The following is an 18,798-nucleotide window of genomic DNA, read 5'->3' as shown; positions in this document are numbered from 1 at the left end:
GCTGATAAATACCGGTTGTGCAAAGTAGTACCAATCTTATCACTAAGATCACGCATTTGTCTTCTCACCGCGTCAGCTGACGTTTGGTCCTTAAAAGGGAGAATTACTCACAGAACGCTGTTGTCTTCCACTTGTGTTTCTCTTTCACTCGATGAAATGTTATGAATAAATTTGTTAATGGTGGAGTTTATCATTGTGATAGGGTAGTCAAATCGGGCAAAGATGGAGCGTAGTTTAGTGCATTCGTGATTGAAAGCTTCAGTTGTGGAAGCTAGGGCATGCGCACGATGAATCATTGTTTTGAGCAAGCCTTTGTAGCGTTTATCCGTGCGGCTTTGGAAATGCAACAAGCTAGTGTTTGTCTGCTTTCTATACACTTGTGTTTCAATCTTAGTTCCGTTCTTAATTATTTCATTCCGATGGAAGGTATCCTGTTATCAACTGGAAACTCCATAGTAAGTAAACGACAGGCTGGGGTGGAGGCTCTTATAAGATAGAAAGAAAATCAACTGCAGCATCGGTGATGGGCATATATTCTGGCCAGGGTGTTATGAAACATACCTCATGTATAGTGTGTAGGCGTCACACCATGGTGGTTAAGTTTGTCTTCAAGGTGACACAGGAAGACATAAGCCATTAAAGGGCTAAAGGCCATTTGTCAACTAAGATGTTGATAGTCTCAATTAACAGTACGTCAGTACGTTAGTAAAAAGGACTGTGACATCGTAAGAGACCAATATGTCATCGTCGTCGATAGGTAAGATGTAATTTCTTCAGAGAACCAAATGGCATCAGTAATCGTGTAATCGTTCATAGACAGTGGTTCTGTTAGTTTTTCTCCAACCATTGGGCCAGTTCATAATTTTAATTACCAGTTGATGATAAAATAGGCCTTATACTGAGATTATCTTAATTTGTGGGTGTTAGGAAGGCCGTAAAGATGGACGAGTCTGAAACATTTTTGGCAAAGCGAATCCGCGATGTTCTTAGGCAGGCATTTTTCTCTTTCTGGAGAAGCGGATGAAAGTGTTTCGGTGGACGGCCACGGGATTTGGGTCGCTTGTCATCAACACGCACAAACTTGGAAGTATCATCAATTGAAGCGGCACTTAAAAGGTCAGTGCTATGTATAAATACTAAGTAAAAACAATAAAACAATCACATAGGGAATCGTAGAGTAGCGAAACCTTTTGCTTGAAAGAACATTCCAACACTTTCCTATGTGATTGTTTCATTGTTTTAACTTGGTATTTATACATTTCCCATCACTATCGTTTTGATTTGATAATGACGTTAGCTCAACGTCAAAACGTCGCCCTTTTTAAAATATCTAAGAGGATACTAAGAATTTTTGCTTCAACACTTTTGTAACCCTCTGAAGCTGATAGGTATCTCGTTAAACCATTTAGCACCAACTCGAGAAAAGGACTTTCTTTTAATTTCTAGAGGGGATTTTTTTGATATAAAAATTACCCAGCTAGGACGATCGCGTGTTATAAGAATGGACATCTCGTAAAAAGAGTTTTATTCAATTTTACCTCTCAAATGGGCCAACTCACAAACAAGTAGGGCCTGGGATTGAAGACAAAATTGATGCGAAACTTAGAACCATCCTTTTGTAAGAAATAGAATCTCGCTGGAAAGATCATCGCTATATTTATTATCTTAATCAAACGCTGAAATAAGACTGGAGAAAACGACGTCGAATTTAAGTTTTCCAATGTAGAGAAAATGCCACAGAAATGTCTGTGTTAAACGTGTTTTCTCGTGTAGAAGAAAAACTGTAATTGGATAGAGTTTTATAAGCATTGTCTTCAGCTTGAGAAGTGTTCTATCGCATGCTTTAATCCTCCTTCTCCTACTTGTTTCTAAAGTGGCCATTACACTGCAAGCGTTAAGGGCTAGTTGTTGAACCAAGGCAGCAGCGCTAGCAGCAGTTAAATTGAAGCATACGTGTATACGGATTATAAAAACAAAACGAAACGAATTTCCTGAGTAGTGTGCCCCGGGAAGCAAAATGGCGTCCAACAGGAAGATCGGAGTCTGGTAGCCTTGTGGAGCATAGATGTTGCCTAAATATGTCACCAAGCGTCTACCAGTTTCTCCGATATAGATCTTGTGGCATGCGTGGCATTTGATGGCATAAACTACGTTCTCGCTGACACAGGAGTATTTCGATGTAAACATTACTGCGTCCACCTGGACTATCGTGCATTGTTGAGAAATAAGCACTTGGAAATTTCTAACAATCGGAGAGGTGCCAGAAGCACTCGCCTATGTTTCGTGCTTCTCTAGACACATCTCTCGTGCTTATATAACTAACTCAACAATGCACTCGGCGGGTTTTTAATTTCTTTAATTTCATGTCGTTATTCTTCAAAAATTAATTAAGGACTAGGGTAGATCCAGGACACAAAAGTTTCACTCAAGAAACAAACAGGAAATATTAACCATATAGCGATGAAAATGCGGAAGGGTATACATACACTCACCTTTCCTTTGCGGCCTTTCCATGGGAACGACCAGAAGGCAGAGAGTTCCTTGCGGTAGTTCTCAAGTTCGTTGTCATTCTTCACGTCTTCATTATCGTAGTAATACCTTAAATAACAGTAAAATGCGATACAATACATTGGCTGACACGCCTTCCAGGGGGATTTCCAGTGGCAATAATTAAAATACATCTATTTCGTTTTATAAATTTGTTTGAAGTTACGATAAAATACCAACAACGCGGTAAATGGGATTAATGTTTCCATTATAAGAAAGGAAATCGATAAGACGCCTTAACCCTGAGATATAAACATCTGAAACATTTATTAACGATAACTTAAGTCCATTCTTGATTTGTTTAATGGGCTCCTTTCAGCTTTCTAACGGGACGATTTGTCCAACTGCTAGTAATTTCTATTAGAGTTGAGCGAGTGGTCTTATCTTTCTGTAGTTGATCAAATGTATCTGCAACCCGGCTCGTTCCCAGGGTCTCTCGTGTATGATGTATCTGGCCCTCCAAGTTAGTCATACTTACAAGTCGACGTATTCCTTCACCATGTTTTCAATGACTTCCAAGATTTGTTCCCCATCGTCTCGGTAAGGGAAGTATGGGAGGAGCTCCTTGTCATCAAGTCCGCGTCTCTGTTGAAACAAATACAACACAGAGGTTTGTGTAAGTGACCGGAAAACAAGATACATAGAGTTCTTCCGCTTTGCCAGCTCGATCACGAGAAAGGGACTCCATGAAAAGCATCTTGTTTTTTGCCTCAGTGATTGTCGATGATTTGTGACCCTTTTTTTTTCATGGATAGTAACGTTTGGCGTCTGCCGGCGGCTCTGATAACTAAAAGAATGAATCATTGTTTTTTTCTTTTCTCTAAAAGCTGTCGTTGGCTTTTATTCTAAGGCTAAGACAATTTGAAAACAGTTAAACTTTTACGAGGGGACCAGGCAATTGTACAAAATGTCGTTGACTTCGGAATTTTAATTTCAAAACGAGTGGAAACGTGTTGTTTTGTTTTGTTGAAAGTTTTTCGGGGCGAACTTGGCTCTAAAATTGCTCTGGTCAGTTACTAGTAATCGTAACACACGTAAACGTTTGAAAGCTTGATAGACGTGTGAAATGTCATAATGTTGACAACAGGAGCAACGCAAATGGTGTCACTTGACTGTCACGATCTCAAAGTGTGCAAAACGTATCAGCAAAAACTTCAGTTATTTATTTTGTTGCCAATTCAAATGGAAAGGCTACTCAACAACGCACCTTTATTTCGCCTCTGAAATCTGTGACTTTCCACGTGGCTATCCTATGTGCGTCCCTAAGAAGTCGCACAGTTCCCTTACTTCCAAACGCAAACAGCTGATCCATATAATTTCCTGGATCAATAAGAGCTGGAGTGCCAACGGAGTTCGGGATGGTAACATCGCGGCAGTGATACTTCAGCATTTGGTGAATAGGGTGCTCGGACGCCATGGCGCCTTTTAGTAAGACACAGAATGGCTCCATCAATAAATGTACCTTTAGAAAAAAAAAGGAAGTCAATGATATATGTGGGAGGAAACAGGGCGGCCATCAGAGGGTGAGGGGTGGGGTGATCAAAACGTCCCACCTCCCGTAAATTGATCTCCCCCATCCCGTACCTTTTTGTCCTGACTCCCGCTCCAATTCCCTCCCCTTTTAAAACTCAAGCTTTCCGCCCTCCCCTCACCTGTCTCTACTCTAATCTCTCACAAACAACAAAACAATTCAAGGGAAGTTATTCACTAATTCTCAGAGGAAAAGCTAAAAATTCGCAATCCGCGAGACCGAATCGGATTTTAAAGGGTACACCGAATTGGGAAAGCCAAACGAGCTGGCCCCAAACCAAGAGTAGCACGAGTACTTCGATGTACTGATCGCGAGGAAGTATCATCTAAAGCAAGAAACACTTTAAGAGGTACTGAGTTCAGTGTGTTTAGAGAGATGCCAAAGAAATGTTGTGATTTAAGAAAGACGCAATTAACAAAGGTAAAAGAAGCAATGAAAAAATGGCTATCTGCAAATTTTCGAAAAAAATATCCTCATTCGTTATGTGACGGCAATTTATTCCTCCTGATCAATCCTTCGAATATCAAGATCTATGTAAATTTCTTCTTCGTATGATTATTCAATACGTTATTTTACGAGATAATTTTTCCTTCAAAATTAAGTCTCGGTTTTTTCTGCATATTTCTTTTATTTTTTCTCACATCCAGAAAACTCTCAATTCTCCGTAAAACGAGAAAAGAATGAACCGGCGACCGCGCCAGGCGCCGGGATATTTTACTAAATGATTACGTTCTATATTTCCTTCCAAGGGCACGTGTCCCTCGCACTTAACGATTTCGGTCGCTCTAAAAGTCTAAATCTTCACTCAGTACCAGGACGGAGTTAAATGCGGTGGAGTTGCTATAATTCCAAAGAGAGGTAATACTTTTACCTTCCCAAGGTGCTCCACAATTTGTGCATATCCGAGATCTGTGATTTGAAGGTTCAGTTTGGCTAGCATCCAGTTATCGCCATCTTCTGGAGTGTACACGGCCGAGCCTGAAAAGGAAAAAATGCTTATAAAGTTGGCTGTCTTTGGAACCATTTAGAGTACGAGAGAAGTAAAGCGCTGAAAGATTATCTATTCAAAAACCAGAGAAACAAAGTGCATGTGCCGATCTGTTTCTTTTTCTGACATTTTAATTTATAGAGCTATGTTTTTATAGAGTTATTTGTGGGGCTATATCTTGTTACTGAACGAACCGTAATCAAGCAAAATACTTAGTTTTAGACTCTAGAATTCTAGCAGTGTCTTTCTAAAGAGCCTACAAAACGCAAAAAAAAAAAAGAAAAAAAAGAAAAAGAATGCCGAAACCAAGAAGGTAGGACCTGCCTCATTAAAAACTGTCATTCTAGTATCGTTAGTGTCTGCCCAAAGAGGCCAAACCATTCACTTATCTTAATCTTAATGATATGATTAGTTCCAAAACTTCCATTACGTTTGCATTGAGCAAACCGCTCAAACAATCAAAACCAGGCGTTAGGCCAATGGTAGTTCAGTTTACTTCATATCACGCTGCTGACCTTCGTATTTGCGTGGTCAGTACTCTCAAGATGTACTTAGCTCGTACAAGGTGAAAACGTGGGGATTAGAGCGGTTTTCAATTGAGTGTCGAAGTAATTAGTAAATTGCTTTGGTTTTGTATTGCTTCACTCAGTGATTGGTTCAAAGTTCTCGGGCCACTTTTTCAACCAATCACAAGTGAAACCAAAACCAATCTTGGCTCGTGCGTGCACATTTTCCCGCGCTTTTTGTCGGCTAAGTGCACTTACTTCGAGTTTTGATTGGTTTACTGGATTGTCTCTGTCCTTTTTTATGGGCCAAAGTAATTGAAACTCACTCCATAAGCAATTGTTTATTAGTTACTTGAAACCTTTCAAGCCAGTGTCTAGAAGTACTATTAGCAGGTGGATTAAGGTTGTTATGTGCAGCTCTGGGAGAAATGTAGGAGTATTCAGGCCACACAGTACCAGGACTGTAGCAACATCCAAAGCAAGTGCCAGTTTTGTCTCTTTAGATCAGATTTTATCTACAGCTGGGTGGGGCGCAGTCTCCACATTTGCTAAGTTTTACAGCAAAGAAATTGATGTCAAGAACAGTTGCTGAAAGTGTTTTGCAGTCTGTAGACTAAGTGATAATGAACTGTTGTTACCGTCTATGGCTTCTGTGTTGACTGTTTTTGCATGTGTGCAGTGTGCTTTGAAGTTTCATGTGAGCCCTCAGTGCGGTGACGAAAAAGAATTCGAAAATTAAACGAGACTTACCTGGAAGTTGAAGTTTGATTGGAATTCTATTCCTCATCAAGCACTGAGGGATTACATTCCCTCCCAACTTATACCCTACTTATTTCCTTAATAGGGCGTTTCTCCACAGCACACATGGTAACTACTTTAAAAACTGAGTTCGCGCAGGCGCAATACTATCTCACGTAATCCTTCAGTGCTTGGTGACGAATAGAATTCCAATCAAACTTCAACTTCCAGGTAAGTTTCGTTTAATTTTCGAATTTTCTCTTAATCGCTATTGCAGAGAGATCACTAATAATCTCATGTAAAGCAAGACATAATCCTACTTTATGTCATTGTCACCATCATCGTCTCATTATTATTATTATTATTATTATTATTATTATTATTATTATTATTATTATTATTATTATTATTATTGCTATTCTTATACCATAAAACAACACAAATTTAATGGTGGGCTGCCAAAAGCAGTATTTTACTGGACAACGGTTTGTCTACTGACTGGTATAATAAACTGGATCAACCACTAAGATGTAATAAACCTGGTTTAAAGTCCATTTGAATGGCCACAGGAACAAGATGATTGCGTTTAGTGATGAAATCTTGAGCAGACGCAAACAGAGCAATGGGAGAGTAGGTGCCCCACATTTCCCGTCTATTATCGTGATCTGTAAGGTCCGACTCTTTGGGTAGGTGGTCCATGAACTCATAGCGCAGAGCATAGAGACGACCCTGATCGATGGCCTAAAATAAACCAAGAAATAAAACACTAATTCTGAGGAATGATTTCTTTACTGCAAAAAGCATTTCACTAGAATGATTTTAGTGCTAAATTAATAGTAGCTGGCTTCTTTTCTCACGCAATTTTTTTGTAGTGATTCATCATTTTAACGACAAACGTAAATAGCTCTAATTACGAATTACTTGTACGGAAATCAGTTCTGCATATTTAAGTACGTTCAAGTTGTACTAAGAATTCGAAGTAAGATATAATGTGGCACTGTTGTTGACTAAGTTCTCAAATACATATGGTTAACGAAAGGCAACAAACCTCTTCCAATGAGTCGTCAGTTCCCAAAGCCGTTTGCACAGCACCCTCCCAGTCAAACGTAGGATTCAACCGTTTCTCAAGCTCTTCCCAATTCAATCCTATTGCAGCTGCGTGAAAATTAAACCACAACAAAGAAAAAAAAGAAATGCGTGCAAACTGAGAACATGAATTTCTTGTTCTTTCAGCGCAACTGACCTAAAAACTCGTCTTTAGGTCTTTTATATTAATCCAGCTGTGGAAAAATAGCCCAACGTTAAAAAACGTTTTTCGTTCATTTGCTATCCTTGTATTATCGACGGTGCCTCCTTGTATTAGAGCGCAACCAGAATAGGAGTTCTATGCATCAACAGATGGCTCAAGAAACTCGAGAGTTTAAGAAGACCCCCTTAAGTAGACAAAAGCAGAGACAAATCGTTAGATTTGCTTACTAGTACTTGGCTTATTAATGGTAATGCAACTTCTGTACTTTATAATTTGAATTCAGATATTTTTACAGCCAAATTTCCAAACATTTAACTCACTGACTGTTACCGTGAAACTTCTTGAATGTAGCTTTTCTTTTTCGCTACACTTCGTGTTTGCGTCCAGCTGTTGATTAATTATCATTGTTTGTAACTTTCGTTTGTTCTGTTGTTAACTTTGTCTTTCGTGCTACTTTCTCTGATTGATGCTACATAGCTTATCAAGTTTCATGTATAAATTTAATCCGGACTACAGTGGTTTTTTTTGGATCACATTTTTATCGGGAAGTTGTCGTTTAGAAGCCGGTTTTTTAATGTCGTGAAGTCAGGGCACCGTTTAGGTAAATCTTGTTAGAATTATTCATACGTTTCACATTCCTTTACTTTCTTTAATTTAGTTTCTTTGCTTGGTATGTCTGTAGTTTCTGGTTTCCCCCGTTTGTTTTGTAGTACCGTAGGAGTATTGATTTTAAAAACTTCATGGAGCACGAATACACGTGCCCGACCTTCGTCGTTCCTTTCATGATTTGCAAAAGGAGAAGCACGTGTCTGTTTAAAAAAGAAATTCTAGGTTTTGGCAGTGCATCAAAGAAAAGGACCACTAATCGGCTAACAAAAAATGGGTGTTGTAAAGATCTGTGCAGAATTTCTGACGTGTCCCGGCCTCAAGGTGGCAATTTATTTTGACCCTTACTTCTGGTAGATAACTTTTTCATGTTTTCCTTTCAACACTTAACTGTTAGATCCCCCAGAGAGCCATCAATCAGGGTAGGACGACCCAAAAGGTCTGTTATCGGTAAAACGTAACCAAAAAGAAACGATAAGAAAAAATTGGATCACTGTACTAACACCTTTTTGATACATCGCTTACCTTCAAAACTGTTAGTGACTCTCATCAGTGACATGGGGTTGACTCCTGCCAAGCGCTGCTGAGTGAAGAACTTGTCACTAATCCATTCATCTTTGTCGTCAACGAAGGCCTCGTAGTGAGATGGCCGAAGGGCGACTTCCTGAGAGGAACAAAAGATGCAAACAGCATAATGAGCCAATCAGAATTCGAGTTTAGCAATTTTATTATAGCTCTCAGATAGTACGCGCGCTGTGATTGGCTAAATTAGCGGGCCGTATTCTACAGCACGGCCTGCTGTACGGCCCGCTGCAAGGTCCGCTAAATTTGAACTTTTGATAAACGTTTTTCATGTCGTTTCTGTTATATAAACTTGTAAAACTGTTTGAATCTTGCAGCATCTATTTCAAACAGCCAAGAAAGATTTAGTTTTTCGGATTTTGACACGGTAATCTTTGTGGCAGTTGAACCTTCCGGTTGACTTCGACTAGTTTCCTTGCCCGCGCGCCGGATTAACCTCGGAGATATAATAAATATCTTACTAACCTCGTTTTCTCGGTCCGTACTGTAAGTTACGGATCCTCGATTTTCCCCGTTGATTTATAGCCCACGCGCTTGGGCCATAAACAAACGGGAAAAAACTCGGTTAGTAAGAGGTACACATGTGGGAGGCGCGGTGGCCTCATGGTTAGTGCGCTCGACTCCGGATCGAGTGGTCCGGGTTCGGGGCCTGGCCGGGGACATTGTGTTGTGTTCTTGGGCAAAACACTTTACTCTCACGGTGCCTCTCTCCACCCAGGTGTATAAATGGGTACCGGCGAATTTAATGCTGGGGGTAACCCTGCGATGGACTAGCATCCCATCCAGGGGGGAGTAGAAATACTCCTAGTCGCTTCATGCTACAGAAACCGGAGATAAGCGCCGGCCTGATGGGCCTCCTTGGTTTCGGTTTCACACTTGTCATTGGTTGAGAGAGTGGCGTAAGTTTTGCTAACCAATCACTGCGCAAAGTACAAAAGCGAATTACTACAGACACTCTCTAAAAACCACTATTTCTACTGAAGCTACTGGAGTTACGGGGCAGTTCGAAGCTTCGACAGTTTCTGTTAAAGACAATTTCATAACAACATTCAGTAGGTTATATAAATATTTTTCTTTCTGGTGACAGCGGATCCTGTAGTAACGCTGTATTCTTGCAATTTGTTTTGATATCTGAAATATGCTGTCACTATAAACCTGTTCGTGATAAGGGCGGTTAGTTGTTAAAAAGCTGCGGCCTGTACACTAAAAGATATGGAATTAATGCATTTTCTCAAGCAATCGTGCCTCAGTAGGTTTGAGCAAAAAATGATCCTGCTTTCGTTTTGGTCATTTGAGAAACGTTCATTACATAACAATGATTTCACTTCAAATCAAGCCCGCTACCAAAGGCGTCGAGAAGAGAAAATTATACTCACTCCTCCTAGCTTTGAGGCCATCGCGAAATACTTGGACAAAATCTTGTAGTTATAATGTTTTCTGATTTCACTGGAATTTTTAACCAAGACGTTGTAAACAATCTGGGTGAGATCACTTGTAAGGACGGTTTGCAGGTACTCCTCCATATTGAATCTTGTGAACGGATCAAGGAAAGTTTTAAACACGTGCACAATCGGCGTCCTATCCAATACCATGAAGCCAAATCCGCTGTCAGTCAACTTCCATCTCTTCTTCAAGGTTAGACGCTCCAAAATCCTCTTTGCCTTGCAGATCAGACTCGTTTTGTGCGGAAGAGAGACTTCACATTGACGGGTTAAAATAAATCTTGAAAGCAAAGTAAATAGCTTAATTTCATTTGCAATGTAAGTGTTCATGCGCTATTTCGCGAATGAACAAATTTGTAATGTATTTCGATCGAGCTGTATTAGATTCTAGAAGGAACCTAAAACAGGTTTGATTGAGCCTCAATACCTGTACCCAATGTATTTAATTTGGGCGTGAATAATTTTCAATTTAACTTTTTTTTTTGCAACGGTTGTTTCAGTTCAGCTTTCGATTTTGACCAGGTAGCGAAATTCTACAGACGCTGCTAGAAAGAGCTACAGAAAATTGATAACATGATAAGGTTTAGTGTCGCATCTTGCAAAATATGGAAGTATGGTTTTAGAAAGTCGGAAAGTTTTGCAGACGTTTCTATGCCGGGAGGGTAAGGGGGGAGGGGGGGGGGGGAACCAGTTGACGTGGCCTGTATCAAAAGCCAAAAAAACAAACCTCTTCAGGTCAAATCATACATGGGTTACAAAAGATCGGTTATTAATGCCAGCAATACCTAGCCGATCGATGGAATTAACCATTTTATTAATTAATAAACAGCTTAACCTTTTAACTACCAAATACCGTACTTTTTAGCTTTATGTCCATTTTTCGCCTGTTACAAAGTTAATTTGCATTGAAACGGCTGAAATTGCACATTCCTACTCGAAGCATGAGTCAATGTCAGTGTCAATGTCAATGTCAATGTCGACCCTCATCTTTTCCCCTCTTTCTTTTTTTGTTCTCTCTTCCTTTTATCGGTTTGTTGGCCTCTTTATCATCTTTCTTTGCTATGGAACCATGTTTGGCTACCTTTTAAGGAAAGCGGAAAAATTTGCTTTAAACGAGTACCGTGTAAACAGCAATATCAGCCATAAGGTAACTCTGGAACAATTTCTGAATCCATTGCCTTAGAAAATGCTTCGTACACGAAAAAATTGGCAACGACTTAAACGTTTGAGTTGGCATATCACCTCATGGGTCCGGTATATGATTTGGTTAAAGGGCAATCGCCAAGACTTGTAATGAGCGGATTCGCAGCTTGCTTGCTGGCGGTAATTTGTGTTTTCAAGCGCAAGGTTCGAGAGATTGAAAGCCCGGTAAATCCGATCGCCATATTTGGCGATATAGTGGAGGAACTGGGACGAGTGACAAAGCGAGGGGGAAGCGGGTAGGGGAGGGCGAAAAAAACTTCTCCCACTCCCCCTTCCCCCTTCCCCTCGCCTTGTTACTCGTCCCAGATCTTCCACCCGTCTAATATGGGGACCGCATTAGCTGCAATGAATCTGGCGCTTGAAAACACAAATTACCGCCTGCAATCAAGCTAGCGGACTCAGGGTCCTTTGCGAGACTTGTATCATTGTTATGTTCTAAACAACTGGTTGACGCAGTCGTCAGTGCAAGCACTATTTATCAATGATCCAAATTTGTTACAATGGTACTTACAGTTTAATTCCTTGAAGAAGTTCCTTACTGATGCCAGTGAGATTCTGCAATATTGGCAGTAGCTTCGTGAACTCTTGCTCCTCAACGGCATTTTGAGGCATCAAGCTTGAAATAAGTGAATATACCTTGTTGAGGATACATTTTAAATGAACTGAAAAGAGGAGTCAAATTTTCAAATAGCTAATTTTACTGGCGCTCAAAAAGTGATATAAAGGCATTTAATCTCTGTTAATAACAGTCGATATTCTGTGCATTTTGGACAGGAAAGACGTTGAAACTGCTTGTATGCATGCCACTTTTATTTATAAGAGTTTTTATTTTCCATCTAATAAACAACATTGTAATTATCCAGCATATTAAGAGAAAATACCAAGAGAAATCATACAGCACTGAAGGACTGAGGACTCTCCAAAATTATATCATAGGTAAGAACTGTTATTTGATAAGTCCGGAGAAGAAAAGCAATTTTAACATTTCGTATTTTCAGTCCATGGATAGGCAGTTTTATTGATCAGCGATTTAGCTATTGAAAGTTTGGTTTAATAGTCAAGTCAGGTGATAAAACCAGATGGTGCTGTAGTCACTCCCTTAGCGATGGAGCAGTGCGGTTTCTTTAGAACTGAACTGATCCCCTGCTCCACGTTTTAAGCCAAAAAGACCGACTAAAAGGTGACTGATAAGTTTAATCTGAAGACATAAAAATATAGCCTACCTCGAAGCTGTAACAAGGGCTCCTATTGAAGCGAGTGTCAAAGCAACCAGAACGACCTTGGTGTTCATCACTGTGAACTACACTCAAGCCTTCTTTTGTTTCCTAGTCAGTCCGTAGACCTGTTGACACAACTGATTTGTTAACCTTGGAAACAAACCATTTTTAAGTAACAGTTTATGTAAGGTATTTTACTGTATTGGTTTCGAGTCTTATGGTCCATGGGTTTATGTAAATGTAGGAGGTTTTCACCTGACTTCATCAGCGCCATGATGGTGGACGGAAACAAAAGATCTCTCATTAGCTTCTTTTGTTCGTCCACCAGGAGTCGTACCTTTCTCTATTGTTATTGGTGTCTTTAGAGGTTGGTTGAAAACGTCCAAATTAACAAGTGACGGTTATTTTCGAGCCCCGGAAGCACGCCGTAAGCAGGATCGTATTAAATATACATGGAGCCGACTACTAGATGATAGGTAATATGGAAGTTTGAAATTCTCAGTTGATGCACCTGTCAATTTTTGGTGCTGTCATGACGACAGGGTTAACGAAAGAAAAATGAGGCCCTTGCTAAAATTTTTGCGGATCGCTGCATTTGTGTTCTTGTTCTTTAAAACTTTTGGTTTGTTACCAGATTTCATTTAAACACAAAAGTTTTTTTTTCTGCTGATACCGAAGCTTGGCAATTCGTTTCTTCATTCATTAACCTGGGGACTAAAATTTACAATTTGTTTAGAGCCAACAACTGCCCAGCAGTAATTTCATGAACCCTCTCTTACAACTATGAAAAAAGATAGCAGGTCAGAGGTAGCCATGAGTTTAAAATGAATCGAGCCATCAATGTAATGGATTTATGATCAAATCTAAAATTTGTCAGTCATCTATGAGACAAGAAATGGAGCAATTTAAAACCATGAAATAAACTAATTGCTTAGAAATTAACATTTCGGGGTGCACATTTGTGAGCGATCAAGGCATTGAAATGACCACACCCCAACACAGCTCTTGATGACCAAGTCTGGCTAAGGTATTCGAAGCAGAAAAGAGTAATGAAAAAAAAAATACATTGAAATCCCGCAAAATGTTGCTGAAATAAAATAGGTAGGCTCTTATATATTTTTATCAAAGTGCTTGCATATCGCCTGCCATCCGAACAATGGATTCACTTACCAACGAACTTTTTTGTTTTCTGCACGGAAAGAAACTAATGATTTCTTCATTTCAACTCTGTTCAGTAATTTGTTAATTTAGGGAATTATTGTAAACTTAATAACGTCATCTGTACATACATTGAGGTCAATCTTTTACGCTCTATTTGCAAATCGTAAACTTGTAAAGTAATGGCGGGTAGAGCTTCTTCTACACAGCCCATTGTATATATGGGGAAAAAAACAAAGAAACAAAGCAAAAAAAAAAAAAAAAAAACAGCTCTCCATGGCTGCTAATTGACCGGGTGAAATGGTTGTACGCATGCGTGATGTGATGGCCACACCGGGTTGGTGTTAGCGTGTGTCACCTTGCTTTTGTTGTTTAAGCTTTAGGATCATTTTCAGAGGGCGCCGTTCTGTTCAGGTTATTGAAATTAACGCTTTTCACTAATCATCAAAACATGCTATCGCTGCTGAAGAAATGGTCTGTAAATCATAATGTTTTGGAAGGATCCTTTTGATATTTGCAGTGAGTATTCTCAAAGAATTCAAATAGTTAGGACAACTTCAATTCTTTCTGAAATGTACTCTTTCTAGAACAACGGAGATCAGAATCGTCAATCATGATGTTTTGGAAGGAACTTTTCGACATTTGCAGTGAGTATTCTCAAAGAATTTAAATAGTTAGAACATTTTTCAATTCTTCCTGAAATGTATTGTTTCTAGAACAACGGAGATCAGAATCATCAACAAATGTTTCACTAAGCGTGCCCAGTACACGACCAATTTTTTGTTTACTGTGCAAAAATCATTATACAAGCTTAACTTCAGTCATGATATACTTCACATTGATCTGTGTGCAGTGTAATGTTATTGTGATACAACTCACTTGAAACTTTCTTCATTGATTTACCGAGCGGAATCATTTTCCGTGTGTTGCTCTCACACCGCACTTTGCAGCATGACTTCCGGAAGCAAAAGTTAGAACGGACTTCTCAAATTTTTCCACGATGCTCGGCTCGTAAGTCGATTTATATTCTCCAATTCTAATGCTAATTAAAAATACTTTGAAAGAGTAAAGGGAGACAAAAACATCTCTTGTCGGCGAAAGTTGCGTTTAATTGCGTTGTTGTTCCTGTGGTCGGATACTGGGCAGCAATGCCCACATCTGTAGAAATGCAAATTTCACTACGTAAAAAAAAAAAAAAAAAAAAGGAAAGGAAAGGAACTTTATTTAAGTGTCTAGTCGCCCTAGCGCTCGAGCACTAATTGGGGACACTGTAAACTGAAATCAACAATTAACGCAAATCAAGTCAAATGTTGGTTTTTGAGGAGAGGCGAAACCGGAGAACCAGGAGGAAAACCTCTCGGTGCAGAGTAGAGAACTAACCAACTCAACCCACATATATCGCCGAGTCTTTAAATCATGGGCGGAACATTAATAAATATTCATCTACTTTGACAGATCACGTGTTTCCGCGTTACGGGCATTTGTACTGGTATATCCTCACGATAATTCTTGACAAATTTAAAGAGCGTCTTATAAACGATTTATCCGAGCAATAAATAATATCACAAACAGCGGGATCGGTAATCAGAATTCGAAGAACCTACATGCAACATGGGCGTAGCCAGAATTTTTCAAAGGGGGGATCACACTGTGTCAAACAGAGGGTACTCTCATTTTCGCAACCTGAATATTGTAGGTTGTTTGAGTAAAAAACGGCTTACAAAGAGAGGGTCACAGGCACCCCAGGAACCCCCCCCCCCCCCCCATCCTCCCTAGCTACGCCCTTGTGCAATATGTTTTAGCGCGGGAGTAGAAATTTATTTCGTAGTTTTCTTTCTCATAGACAGTATTCATAAATGGCGGTCAAGAAATTATTCTGTTGTCTTTGTGCTAATCACCCTAACTAGCCTCAATTTGGAACAAAAATTCTTTTGAATTTTGCTCGTGTTTACAATGATAGTTAGTATGATTAGCATTAAGACAAAAGAATAATTACTTAGCCGCCACTTATGGATACGGTCTAATTAAAAACCAATCTTTTTAAAGCCACTTTTTTAAGCCAATATCAATGTCGTGATTAATGGTTTAATATTCTTAAGTGATTTATATTGAAATCAATGTTCAAATTGGGTAACCAGTATATTGCTGCATGAATTTCACTTTTACCTTTTTCAGTAACCCTCTGGGTTGATTTTCTGAAAAAGAGAAAAAAAGAGTTTATTTCAAGGTAGCTCCAAGTGTGTTGGCAACCAGACGGCATGTTTTGGCTACAAACAAATTGGCTGATTCTCATTGGTGGGCTAATACTCTCAACTTCGTTACAAAGGTCCACATTATTGCCCCAGCCCGATAATGTGCACTAGTAATGGTGGTAACAGCTACATGTGTAAACGCTCAGTCATTAGCGTCATTGTAGTTGTCGTTTCCCTTTGTTGTGCGTGCAGGATCAAAATCAAATCAAATCAAAAATTAGATACACCTAAAGTTCCATCAAAGCGGCAAGTCACTCAGGCCAACTGATACAAGACTGCAAATGGAACTTTTAAATGTAATCGTCATCAACAGCGATGACGAGGCAATTTTAGATTTTAAAAATTTGCAGTATATTCCTGAAGACAAGCGAGGATTTACCTGAGCTTACTAATTAGCAGACGCAATGCTAAGGTGGGGTGAACCAATTTCCTCAACAGCATTTAACAGCATAGAAACACTTAGACTTCGCTGGCTTAGATAAAAAAAAAAAAAGAAATTGAATCTGCTTATCAACTTACCAAATAACGCAAAGTCTGAAAGTAACACTCACTCCTCCCGCCTCAGAGTAAGACTGAAGAAAACAGAAAAGTCAGCCTAATTAAGACAACCTTTAATGCATAATCATGAACGGTAACGGTCCATTGTCTGAGAACCCCTTCAATTAAGTAATGTAGCGTAAAATAAGGTAAGCTAAGATTTCAATGTCAAAAGAAGCACTGAACTGTACAAGCCACGACCAAAAATAACCTTTTTCCCTGCGTGATCCCAAGAACGTGGCGTGGAATAAAATTTATTTACATTAAAGAGGCTCTGGTTTTTTAAAGAGACGCACACAAATCACGAACATTCAATGCCAAGCGCTCTGAGCAATGCTTTCAATTGTCTCTCGGCAGGCATCGTTTCTTGGTAGAAAAATATTCTTCTTAAAGTCTCTTCGAGAGAAACGCATAGTACTGTATTCATGACTGGCCAAGATACAATAATCGTAGTGCCAGCCACGTTTACACCATCTTGGATAACTCAATAAAGTTATTAGTGTTTATTCTCAATGTATAATTTGCTGTCTGATAATGATGATAATGACGATTAGGAAAATAACGATGATGCCCCTCGTTGCCTCGTTAACCCTCATTATAAACAAATTAAAGATAACAACTCAGTCATTGTTAACAATTTTCAGTGATTCATAAGATGTGCCATCAAGTAAAATCAAGTTATCAGATCTAAACTTTATTTAAAAGGCCAAAAAATTAAAGCCCTTACCCGGCTTTGCAGAAAATACCTTAAAGAATCAACAAATATTGTGAAAACTTAAGACATTCGACATTTTCCGCTCTTTTCCGGGATTTCTGTAAGTGAAAATTTGTCAGTTTCGGGTTTGGAGAAGAGAGAACACTTTTTTCATTCGCGTTTTTCCTTTTACGAGCTAGTTGGCTGATAGAGCCATTGACTCTTTTCAGTATCAGGCGAAACCTTGTAGGTTGCTCTGGGCAAACCAATCTGGTAGCATTCGCTAAAAGGTGTTGACTTCATTTTGGGCTACTTTATCATAAATTATTTGTATTGCAGAGCTGGGCACCACTCACCCAAAAGCCATGACTTGAATAATATATATGCCCCTACAGTTTACTAATCAAAGACTTTGTTATTCTTAGAAACTTGAAGAGGGAATTGGGGAATAATAGGAAAATATAGGGTCAGACTTATACTTGAATAAATCACAACACAAATAGTCTCTTCTAAATACTTTCTCTTTACATAATATCTGTAAAACAATGCCTGTGTATAAGAGAAAATAGACCAAAATGAAGCTAAGTAATCACTTCTCAGCGTATGCTACCAGACTGGTTTGTTCCAAATGAGTCCTATACTTCTTATCTCTATGTTCCAAACCACTGATGCGGATAGATCCGCATGATCGATCCGCCCTTCGCAGATCTAGAACTCCCACTTCGTATAATAGCTACTACTCATAACATCGTAGGCAAATTCCTGCCTTCATCGACTGCATGAAAATACAAACACAAATTCCTAAAAATCTAAAACAAACAGGAAGACCCCATCAACATCAAAAGTCCTTTTGACCTTTCCGTACGGACTGTTTTATAAGTCCATACTTAGCCGTTCATTACATTTTACGTAAATTTTCCCTTTTATGCTGGCATTGTAGATCGATGAGTGTTGGACAAGACTAAGACTAAGTACAGTTTGAACTTTTACGTGGAACCGTCATTAACAGTGATGGCGCTGCAGTTTTAGGAGGTTTTTTAGTTTTCCAGTACATTCTTGACGACAAGCGAGGATTTATGTGAGCTTACCAATTAAATTTGGGAGACGCAATGCTAGGGTGGGGTGAGCCAATTTCCTTAACAGCATATAAAAACCTACACTCCAGTGCCTTAGATGAAAAAAAGAACAAGTGAATCTACTTATCAACTTTCCAAATAACGCAAAGCCTGAAGGTAATGCACTGGAGTAAACGAAAACTGACGTCCTATTAAAGCAAATTTTAATGCTGCATAATAATTAACGGCAACTCTTTGTCTGTTTGCAAACTCTTAAAATATGTTTAATTGTTTCTCCTGAGGAAAACGGCGAAAAAAATGATACCGTGTGGTTAAAATCGTCTCCAACCGGCATTGTTACACAAGGACATTTGCGGGCAGTACAAAACGAAAGCAGATTACTCCCAGCTGATTTTTTAAAGAAGAGTGCATACAAAAAGCAATTGTTTGAATGCCCGCTTAGAAGTAATTTCACTGACACCAATTTAATTCT

General features: G+C 39.2%; 1 protein-coding gene across 1 annotated transcript in view; it reads right to left on the bottom strand.

Annotated features, from left to right (window-relative positions):
* The window catches only part of LOC137977498 (allene oxide synthase-lipoxygenase protein-like), a 22,124-nt gene extending 5,495 nt beyond the window's left edge, over window positions 1–16,629 (bottom strand). Inside the window, exons 1-12 of the mRNA XM_068824770.1 lie at window positions 16,539–16,629; window positions 15,934–15,962; window positions 12,616–12,734; window positions 11,904–12,008; window positions 10,124–10,469; window positions 8,691–8,829; window positions 7,359–7,465; window positions 6,850–7,051; window positions 4,950–5,056; window positions 3,755–4,009; window positions 3,026–3,132; window positions 2,493–2,598 (exon numbers count right to left, since the gene is read on the bottom strand). Coding sequence (XP_068680871.1) covers window positions 2,493–2,598; window positions 3,026–3,132; window positions 3,755–4,009; window positions 4,950–5,056; window positions 6,850–7,051; window positions 7,359–7,465; window positions 8,691–8,829; window positions 10,124–10,469; window positions 11,904–12,008; window positions 12,616–12,683 — 1,542 coding nt within the window. The 5' untranslated portion in view covers window positions 12,684–12,734; window positions 15,934–15,962; window positions 16,539–16,629. The remainder of the gene's footprint in view (window positions 1–2,492; window positions 2,599–3,025; window positions 3,133–3,754; window positions 4,010–4,949; window positions 5,057–6,849; window positions 7,052–7,358; window positions 7,466–8,690; window positions 8,830–10,123; window positions 10,470–11,903; window positions 12,009–12,615; window positions 12,735–15,933; window positions 15,963–16,538) is intronic.
* Between the last annotated feature and the right edge of the window lie 2,169 nt (window positions 16,630–18,798).

Source organism: Montipora foliosa, chromosome 1, assembly GCF_036669935.1.
Source record: "Montipora foliosa isolate CH-2021 chromosome 1, ASM3666993v2, whole genome shotgun sequence".
NCBI lineage: Eukaryota > Metazoa > Cnidaria > Anthozoa > Scleractinia > Acroporidae > Montipora > Montipora foliosa.
Note: the sequence above shows the minus strand (reverse complement) of the source record. Positions and strands in the feature narration are given on the sequence as shown.